Genomic DNA, 10,661 nt, shown 5'->3' with positions numbered 1-10,661 from the left:
TTAACTCGTTCGACTTTACGAACGTACCCAATGTTAACTTTACATTCCAAAGATAAAGTTTTTCTTATCTTGTTTGATGCAGAAGAATTAGTTCTACTACGTTTGGATGACATAGTAGAGTCTCTCGAGTCTCCGTAGATATAACAAACACAGAAATAAATAACACAAAATAAATTGTAGCTATGTGTGGATTCCGCGCGACACATCCGAACATATAAGCTGAACAATAGTGTGGGGGGGAGTGAGTAATCAAGAGTTTCGTGGCGCTCAAACAAAAGACGAATCGACGAGATTTGAAAATCGCGTAACTCTGGGTTCGCGTAAGTCGGGGTATTACTGTAATATAATTTGTTGTACATATGTATTATCTAAGATTTTATTAAACATTTTTTTCTAAATTATTGTTTTCTTTAGTTTCCGGTCCCAATTAAAAATAATTTGTATGTATTTATATGCAAAATTATACCCCGACTTACGCGAATTCGACTTACGCGGTTATCACTCGGTCCCACCTATCGCGTAAGTCCGGGGTATGACTGTATTGTATTCTATAATCTACTTGTAAAAAATTCCAAAAATTAATTAATTAAATCATTAAATAAACATTTATTAATATAATTATTTGTCACCAAGCTTTGCTCCCCTAGAAAATTTTCTGCCCACGTTCATGAATATTACAGATTCTCTTACTTCTTCAAAATACTTTTCTACTTCTTCTAAGTCTCGTGTCCAAGGTGGAAAACTTAAGAATGCCATCATATGATTTAACTGTTTCGAAATATTTTCTTATTTTAAAAAAATTTAAGAAGAAAAAAAAAATAAAAATATAAAGATTTATTTCGACTCACTTTATCTTGAACTGCTTCTTTCGTTGGTTTATCTAACCATGTCGATTGCTCTATCATTTCTTCCATAGCTTTCTTCATATAATCGATTAATTCTTCGTTCTAGTACGAAATAATAATAATCATATTATTGACGTAATGTTTTTATTATCATAAATAAATAATATATGAATAGAATATTTACAATAGTTTTCTCTCTTCTGTAGTTTCCGTACAGATAATCTAAAACTGGACTAGCTGTTTTTACAAAGAAGTGATTACACACAGACCATTTTATATCCGTACTTGAAGAAGTTTTATATTTTAATTTACGTTTAATATTATTTTGATTCTCGTTAAAGTGATGTTCCAGCAATTCTTCGATAAATAAGGCTCCACTATAATTTAGTAATAATCTGAAATATAAAGAATAAAATTGTTTCAAAGTTTACACGACTACTTCGACTACATAACAGACAGACAATACAATACAATAAGGAAAGGGAAGAAGGCCGTACTCGTAGGTGTAGCCTTTAAAAGGGGATGAAAGGAAAATACGAAGGGAGAGAATGAGAGAAAGATTTGTAGCAGAGGCCAAGAGGGTGAAAATGTTGAAGAGTGGAAAGGGAAGGGAAAATTGTGTGACGCATGGGGAATTTATTAAATTAGAACAGACAGACAGTAAGAATTTATGGGTATACAATTTTTTCAAATTGCAGCCTAACCGACCTGCAGAGCGAACAGATAAAAAGCTAGTAAAATATATTCTAAGTGCAACTAGACACAAAATGTGTAATGGAAGTTTTGATTTGTGTAGTGAGAATCCCATATTTGTGCAGTAATTAATTATCCGATTCTGGGTGTATAAGTCTTCTGATTATATTAATAGAGCTTCAGACCAAAAGTAGCGTTGATCTAAGATTATCGTTGCATTCTAGATTTTCGGGGGGGGGTTAGAGAGTCGAACACATTTCAAAAGAATTAAAATTAGAAATGTTTTCAAAAACAATAGGAAAAACTGTAAAATTTCTAAAATTTATAAGTCAACATTGTCCAAAAACGTGTTTGTTATTTATCTACAAATTGAGCTTGCTGTATCATTTATGACTTTTCTAGCTCTTTTGGAACTTGAAAACACTATCACTGAATAACCGCTACTACAATTAGTATTTTATTAGTACATAGATATTAATTTTCTGACAACTACAGTAAAACTTAATGTTTGTAACTCGAGTATTTCTTTAACTCGAAGAAAATGAAGCACTTGATAAGTATCAATGGAATAGCGTAGGAATTTAACGTCTCCAACTTGAATATTCTTAACTCGAGTTTTCTCCAAGTCGTTTTCACGGTCCTCCGACAATAATTCATGTTACTTTCAACTTTTCCTTTTCGAATTTTAATTTTCATTCTATCCAAAGTGATCCTTGTTATCGGATTTCAATGAAATTTCGGTTACTTATACAGTACATACCGTCTAACACTCATTTGAAGACAACATTCAAGTTCTCTCAACAAATCGTATCTGCAAAACTGTTAGATTCCATTAGTTACATTGAATATTTTGCTGAAACCTAAAAAGATACATTTCTACTATAAACTTTCTGTCAAGGAAAGGTAAAAACTGATATTTTGAATTATATAAAATACAGTATTATATCATTATTGTAAATTAATGTATTACAGACTTAAGTCTGGTTCGATTTGCAGATACTTTTAGCTAATATAACACTATCTAATAAAAAATAAGTATTTCCCCAAGATGGAAATATCACGTTTTGTTCTGGACCATCTCAATTAGCATTAGTACGCAGTTCTGTGTGAGGAATTAACCAACTATTTGTTTAGTTTGGATTTTTAAAAGACGTAACATCAATGATCGACATCGTGAAGGAATTCTCGTATCTCTCGGAAGCTCTACAAAGTGGCAATGTAATCATTAGAAAAGCTATCTCGACCTTTAACCACCAAAATTTAATAGTTCAGACTCCTAATACCCAAACCTCCTTGAAAAATTCTAGATTTTTTCGACAAAAGACACAGGAGTTACTAAGCTTCAAAGAGAATGAACAAGCATCATAAATATTTCTATACAAGATATTTATGAGTTAGGAAAAATAATAATAAACTTTTAAATATTTACATAAACATTTTATCTTAAAAAATAAAAAAATGTCGGATAAAATATTATAAAAGACGTCAGCAATTATTTAATTTATCGTTTGTTAAATTCTTAAATTTAAAATCAATTCGAACGAAAGTTAATCGAATTAGACTTCATTTTTTTTCTCTGGAAGCGATTTCAATTCGAAAACTTTAAAACATGACTCGAAACTGGATAGTATGGTTTTTGGGATTGTATTGGGTAAACAATGGATTATCCATTTCTACAAAAGGTGGGGTTAACTACAAATTAAAAAGTATTTCTAAACGTTCCTATCAATATCCGGATGCCTTGAAATACAGTGGATTCAAAGCGAATCAAGAAAACAAAATTGTAGAGGAAGTAAATAATCTTAAGTCACGAACTTCAGAGGATAGTTTTGATGCTGTGTCAAATAAAGTGAGAGTGGTAAGTGAATTACATTTAGAAAATATTTATAAATTGAAATAACTGTTCGACGAAAAGTTTAAAAAATTTATTTCAGTTAATAGTTCTATTTTCTAGTAATAATGTTAATTTAAAATGTTTAAATGATCGATGAATTTAATTTTTTTTTATAAGCTCATCAGCCTTTATAATTATTCATTACGGGTACTCCCGAGAAGGGAATTTCAGAATTTTCATAAAAAATCCTCCCGAGAGGAATCCCTCTTGGCAGATTGCCCGGGCATTCTGTTGCCGTATCCCATCAAACCAAACCATACAGCTAAAGTGATGAGCGAACCAGGGACCAGTTATCAATGTTCATATTTTAGACCGTCCACCAGTGTCTAAGTAGTTGAAATCGCTCAGCCACTGATGGATGGTATAAAATATGTCATTGTCCATAATCGGATTTAACGATTTCGTGTTTTGTATAAAAATATAAAAAAATAGAGAGAATAAAATATTTGGTCGAATTTAATGTAAAATGAAACTATTATGTAGATATAAAAGAATAATTTTTAATAATATAATTCTGTAATATCTTTGTAGATATGGAGTGACGAATTAGCAAATCTCGCTAAGGATTGGGGAGATCAATGTAAAAGGGAATTTGGTCCTCCTGGTTGTGAGAAAAAATTCAGTCAAAATAGAGGTTCAATCAACAAATCCTTTGATGAAATACATCTATTAAACGAATGGGCCAATGATTCTAATTATACCTACGAAACCAATAAATGTAATGGTAATTGTGATTCATTCAAAAACGTAAGTATTAAGCATTTAAAATCGACAAAGTTGTATTTGATAAGATCAAATTTTAATAATAGATTTAATTTAAAATTTAATAGATTGTATGGGCCGAAAGTTACGCAATTGGTTGTTCAAAATCGAGTTGCGAAAATCTCGGTTCGGGCCATTTCATGATATGCAACATTTATCCTCCGTAAGTTCAAACACATGAATTTTATATATTGTATTAATTTTTATTCCTTTATTTCATCGAAATCTATCAAATTTATTAAAACTATTTTATGCAATCATATGGGATTGTGAAGAAATGTTAGTATACGGTCATGGAGAGAATAAGAGAGCTAAATCAAACTAGATCTACATATAAATATACAAACATCTTTTTCTCGATTATATTTAATTACTTTCTAAATAATTTGTCACTGGAGGGAGGCGTTAGGTGCAATCTTTTATTAAATTTAATAATTATAATTATATTAAACAATTTATAATATTCTGGAAGAAAAGAATCGGCCCGGAGCGGGACTCAGACCCGCAACTCTATTCAAGATATGGATGATCTGACGTTTAAACAGAATACTACCTTTATAAACAAAAACTAAATTATTTTATTTATTTAATTATATTATATAATACTGTATATAAATAGTTATGAAGATAAATGACTAGCATATATACAGGATAATTGCCAGATAGTTAATGCAATTAGACGTCACTCTACTTCTCTAGGGGACAAAGGTTCGAATTTTCATCGAGAGCGTTACGCGTGGGCTCCTTTCACGAAATTCACTCTTCATGGCTCACGACGGAAGTATCCAGAAGACGTTATTATTAAATCAATGGAGCAGATAATACACAATAAATGCCCCCATTATGAGCATTGCTCCTCTGAGTTCATAGGATGAAAAGACAAATAAGATGCTCAAGAAATTCTAGCGCACTGAAATGAAAGTTGCAATAACTTAGTGCAGCAGGCTTTACCGCCTTGATTATTTGGCCATCAATTTTGCAATTTTATGAATGTATTCTACAGTTGTATTTCATTGTATTTTATTTGCATTTCTGGGAAGAATAACATAGAAAGAGAGAAGTTTAAGGAAACAAATGCACCGGAGAAATCAAATTAGGTGGTGGAGTTGATTAAGTTGAGCCACCTCTACTAATACATCTGACTTAAAAAAAAGTAGAATAAATTTCTTTTCTTGTGCATTTTACAGATTGTTTTTATTTCAAAGGATTTAAATTTACCAATGTCAAACACAGGAACATCATTTTGTAGAAAGCCACTGGATAAATTTTATACCATGCTCTACAGTTTAACTCTTCAAAATTGATTAAATTTTGAAGAGTTAATTTATAACTACTTTTACGTAATTACGTATATATATAAAACACCTTGTGAAATATTTATTGTACACAATTATTATGTAACATTTACAACAACATAATTAATATTAAAAAATTTATATTATTATTGTATTAAGACTTTTAGAATAAATTATGTAAAAGTTTTCATAATTTTAATTGCTTTCATTGAAAACTAATACTTTATATGTTATTTCACTCTCTTCACATCAATATTCATATTTGTTTTCTTTTTTAGTGCGGATACAAGAAGGCAACCTTATATAATAGGAGAGTATTGTGCCTATTGTTCAAGGGATTATGTTTGTGTAAGGAATTTCTGTGGTAAGTACTAGTTGTGACAATGTATATGAAATATATATTTTTATTAATGGAAGGAAAATTGTTTTCCATTAATAAAAATTTCCTTTATAGATAAAGAAGACAAAAGTGTACCCAAAGAAGTAATCGATTGTATCCAATCTAAAGAAAGTGATGGAATGAATGCTGCTGAAAGTAAGTAAATTTTATATAAATTTAAAATATCTTTTGCCATATTTCGTTTCTGACATTTATATGTTTACCAAATTGTTTTACAGCTCGATCCGGAAATGGAATTATTGCTATAAAAGCCACATTAGCTTTAATCGGATTGTTATACCCATTAAATTTCTTTTAATTATATTATTTCAACGATTATAATTTGAATTATATGTAATACAAAATTTTAAAAAAGTTGTTAATTCGAACATATTAATTTATTAATAAATTTATATTGTGTTCTATTTGAAAGATTCTCTAGCAGTTTATTTCATCCCTTTTCTTATTAAAACCTTTGGTGCATGACTAGAATTTCTAATTCTAAATTGTTACTTAAATTTCAAGAATAATTAATTAATTTTTAAACTCTTACTATGTAAATTATTTTAAAATATATGTGAATTTGAAAAGAATAAGTAGAATTATTACATATTTAAAACTTATTGTTGGTTTGAGACAACGCTACACACGGAAGAACTGGCATAAGGTTACCTCCTGGAAGGACATTCTTTAGGAAGCTAGCCATTATTTACACGCTAAACTAGATGCTAAACACGTGAAGAAAACTCCACGTGAACAGCACGTTGGTGATGCGCGAACCCACGTCCAGTGTTCAGTAGTTTATCCACATTCTTTGCCATTCCTTTTATTCGTCCCACCAGTGCAGCCACTGGTGGGACGAACAGAAGGAATGACAAAGAATAATGTATTTAATTGCAGAAAAAGTATATTAAAAAATAGAATTAAATTATAAAACATGTATAAAAAAATAATAAGAATAAATTTTCGAAAAATTGTTATTAATATGGCATTTAATAAAAACATATTTTCACATTAAATCACTTACTTAATGGATTTAACATAACTTAAAAATGTGTTTTTTTTCTAGTTTAAAAAACATTACTTATACATTGAATAAAAATTAAATTTGTAAAATAGAAGTTATAAAGCTATTTTCTTGTCTTTTTTTCAGAAGTTCTTAATATATATATATATATATATATAATAAAGCTTTCTTTTATCGTTTGAAACTTTGATATAACATATGAAATAAAAAATCTCCAATTTTTGTAAAAATAACTCGTAATCCAATGTGGAATTGTGTCATACGAAAGCTTGACATCTGTATTCATCCACATTGATCCTCTTTTATGCAGCATTAAACGTTCCATCCCCTATAGACTCCTTCCTATTTCTTACTTTAGTTAAATAATTTATTTTTCTATATAGTTGGAATCACAATTCATCGTGATTTTTAATCTTGTTTATCTGTACAGTTTATTAATACAATTAAAATATATAATCAAAAAAATTACTGTTCACATACCTTTCGGAAATGTAATTCTTTTCAAAAAGATCTATGATACTTTTAATATATTTCTTTCCATTTAAAAATACATAATCCTGTGCAGTGATGGTCACTCCTGGTTTTAGAAAATCTTTAAAAATATCTCTTATAAAAGGTAACCAATCCACCTAAATAAATGTAAATAGATAAATAATTATTTAAAAAAAATAATTATTATTATTTATATATCTTTACTTACCTCGGAAAAAATCGAATTTAATTCTTCAATTGTCACCAATTGATGATCACTTTTGTCTTCCATTACTTCAGCATCTGAACGCGATAACTAAAATTGAAATTTGAAATAAATAATTTTTAATTAAAAAGATAATTCATTAAATTTTTTAAAATGTTCTAACATTAGCGATTGTCTTTATTAACCAAAATACATCATCAATATCCTTTTGTATGGAAGCATTATTTGTGTTTCCAAAAGTATAGGTAAGTTTTGTTAATGTGTTTCTCGTTATTTCTGTTTTGTCGTTTAAAGTCGGTTGAGACATCTAAAACAAGAAAAATGATAATAATAAATATAATTTATTTATTTTAATATTTGCATATATATATATATATATATATATAATTGCAGTTTCCTTTCTTAAACAAGCTTATAAACAAGCATTTTATAAGCATAAGTTAAGAGCTAACGCGCTTAATCTAATAGTTTAAAAATGCAATCGAAACAACTAACAACTTACGTGTATCACATTTTCACTTGTATTTAATGGATTTATAAGAATAAATATCTGCAGAGGAGAATTAATAATATAAGTTTTAATAAGCTTCGAATACAATTCGGTCCAGCGAGAGAATGAGCTACGAAAATTGGTGTCTATCAAAGGAAATCCACCAGCTTCGTTAGTCACTTTTTTTATCCATTCTTTGTTTTCTGTATTGAAGTCATCTGTAATACAAAAGATAATCTTAAATGTTTTTAAATTCTCATAATTTTTATTAAAAATTTATTTAAAAAAAATTGCATTTTAATTTATTATATTTTTCAGTTTACCATGTTCTGTGCAAGCATCAAAAGCTTTTATGATTTTTTTTACACTATTGGGTGAATCTTCATTTTGTTTTTCTAATTTAAATATCTCTGTAAGAAGATTAATTTCTATTAAAACGGTAAATTTAAAATAAGAAAATAGTGTTTCGAACCTTTTAGAATTTTTTCCAACTTTTCCGAGGCAACACTTAATGTTCTTGTTCCGTGATCTTCCGAATGATCCTCTATCCATTTACCACAACTGAATTGATAAAAATCTTCACACGGATCGACAGAATTATTCATGGAACTCAATATAAAATTTGCTATTTGTATAAAATTTAAATATATAACTTATACGTGTATAATTTATTAAAACTAAATTTATATTTTAAGAGATTTGTTAAAAATTACCCGACTTTACGCAATAAGGTTCTGTGCAGATTTCTTCCATTTCAGGTCTTGTATCTTAAAGAATAAATTTACAATTTAATTAATCTTCTTATAGGGAAAAGACAATATTATAGGTATAGCTTACAAAGGTTATGGTTAGAACAAATTCAATAAAATAAATTATCAAGAGAATTAAATTACACATCTAATTTAATTCTCAGAAAATTTAATTTAATTTACAGAAAAATAATTTAAGCACGACGGATTACTTTCTATGAGAAAGTACAAATTCGGCTACTTTTTTTAATTCAACGTTTAAATTTTAAATTATTAATAATAACACTACAGCAATACAAAACAATTCAACGTTTTACGAAGTAGCGCCATCTGTGAAGAAAGAAAAACAACAGAGGAAGACACATAAGTACAATACTTACTTTGATTATTATATTAATAATAGCAATAAAAGTAACGTTATTTATGACAAATTGAATTATACATGATAAAAAGCAATAATTTACTAATTTATTATTAAATATTTTAGAGATTTATTACGTAAGATGATAACTATGATAGTTATGTATCATTCTGGAATATATAAAATTTAATTAGAAAATTATATTTCAATGAGCTTTAAGATGTGTAAATGTCACGACAAAGTGTCTAAGCGTGAGGTTAGAATGCATGAAAATGAGATGTGAGGAGATCAATGTAAATGGGGTGAGAAGAGCAAGTGACAAGTTAAAAATTGGAAAAGCTGGGGGTGTGGATGGAGTATGTGCTGAAATGTTAAAATATGTTGGTAAGTGTTGTTGGTATGTTTGACGAGCCTCTTTAGTTTGTGCTGAGAGAAAGGGTGCGTGCTGAATGATCAGAGAGACTCTGTTATCGTTGCACTGAATAAAAGGAAAGGTGACAGCAAAATGTACGATAAGAATTATACAAGTACAAGACTGCTAAGCGCACCAAGAAAAAATTTTGCATGCGTTTTAATGAAGAGGGTGATGAGAATTACTAGGGAAAACATGTGGCATGTTAGTGTGAGTTTGTGTTACATTACAATAGCCCACAGGTGACTGTACTGTAGCTCGGAGATCCTTGAAGTACCGGGCTATTACAAATGTCAGAGATGTAGAACATATTTTGTACACACAAACATACACACATACCCCTTTACTGTGTTTAAACATTTTTGTAAGCGATGTATGTATAATCGTTTGTAGTTTGTTCTTTTTTTTAATCGAGATTGTTTCATTGTTAAGCGGGAGATCATCTCAATATTTTCTCATTAATAAAAGACGTTACAATCAGCCTTAAACAAAACGACGTATAAAGCAACCAAATCTACCATAGGTTAAATTATATGAACAAAATAAAATCCCGTTAATATTTTAAGGTTTAAAACTTCCAGCATTTAATTCCCACTTCATAGAATCAATTTTACTGTTTATAATAAAGGAAATGCAACAACCATAATTGTAAATGATTACAAATCATACCTAATGGATATTATAACGAAAAGACTTAATGAATTTAACGAAAATTTACTAATATACAAATAAACATGCAATGTAATACAATCAATATAAAATTTTATATGCTTGCATTTTTAAAAATAAAAATTCATTACCTAAAATGGCTAAAATAATGACTGCAATTAAAAGAGCTAAGACTAAGATGAGAAGAACTACCACGGCTACACATAGTTTCTTTTCTCTACTTGATCTTTTTTCTGGATACCTACAGGTTACATTGTGTAAATTATTATTATTTAATTTATTTACACAGTTAGAACTACTTTACTTATATACATAATTATAAATTTACTCACTCAGCTTTTGTTCTGACACTTTCGATATCGCTCGTCTGATTCCGTCTCGCAATCAT

General features: G+C 28.7%; 3 protein-coding genes across 3 annotated transcripts in view; 1 reads left to right on the top strand and 2 right to left on the bottom strand.

Moving 5' to 3' along the window:
- LOC111622044 (endothelin-converting enzyme 1-like) overlaps positions 1-2,328 on the bottom strand; it is a 7,516-nt gene extending 5,188 nt beyond the window's left edge. Inside the window, exons 1-5 of the mRNA XM_023364354.1 lie at positions 2,299-2,328; positions 2,149-2,235; positions 1,030-1,240; positions 849-947; positions 691-768 (exon numbers count right to left, since the gene is read on the bottom strand). Coding sequence (XP_023220122.1) covers positions 691-768; positions 849-947; positions 1,030-1,240; positions 2,149-2,235; positions 2,299-2,312 — 489 coding nt within the window. The 5' untranslated portion in view covers positions 2,313-2,328. The remainder of the gene's footprint in view (positions 1-690; positions 769-848; positions 948-1,029; positions 1,241-2,148; positions 2,236-2,298) is intronic.
- A 741-nt stretch (positions 2,329-3,069) lies between these two features.
- On the top strand, positions 3,070-6,253 carry LOC111622042 (GLIPR1-like protein 1). The gene is made up of 6 exons (XM_023364353.1): positions 3,070-3,396; positions 3,964-4,179; positions 4,263-4,357; positions 5,768-5,853; positions 5,944-6,024; positions 6,108-6,253. Exons 1-6 carry the CDS (start codon positions 3,148-3,150, stop codon positions 6,185-6,187), a joined length of 807 nt encoding a protein of 268 aa, XP_023220121.1. The 5' UTR covers positions 3,070-3,147; the 3' UTR covers positions 6,188-6,253.
- A 1,060-nt stretch (positions 6,254-7,313) lies between these two features.
- LOC111622088 (neprilysin-1-like) lies at positions 7,314-10,661 on the bottom strand. Its single transcript, XM_023364407.1, has 10 exons — positions 10,606-10,661; positions 10,405-10,514; positions 8,796-8,849; positions 8,555-8,707; positions 8,406-8,492; positions 8,095-8,300; positions 7,756-7,899; positions 7,596-7,682; positions 7,376-7,524; positions 7,314-7,317 (listed from the first exon to the last, which is right to left on the bottom strand). Exons 1-10 carry the CDS (start codon positions 10,659-10,661, stop codon positions 7,314-7,316), a joined length of 1,050 nt encoding a protein of 349 aa, XP_023220175.1.

Source organism: Centruroides sculpturatus, unplaced genomic scaffold (genome assembly GCF_000671375.1).
Source record: "Centruroides sculpturatus isolate CEXI.00-Female unplaced genomic scaffold, Cexi_2.0 scaffold11, whole genome shotgun sequence".
In the NCBI taxonomy this organism is placed as follows: domain Eukaryota; kingdom Metazoa; phylum Arthropoda; class Arachnida; order Scorpiones; family Buthidae; genus Centruroides; species Centruroides sculpturatus.
This window is presented reverse-complemented; position numbering and strand designations above follow the sequence as displayed.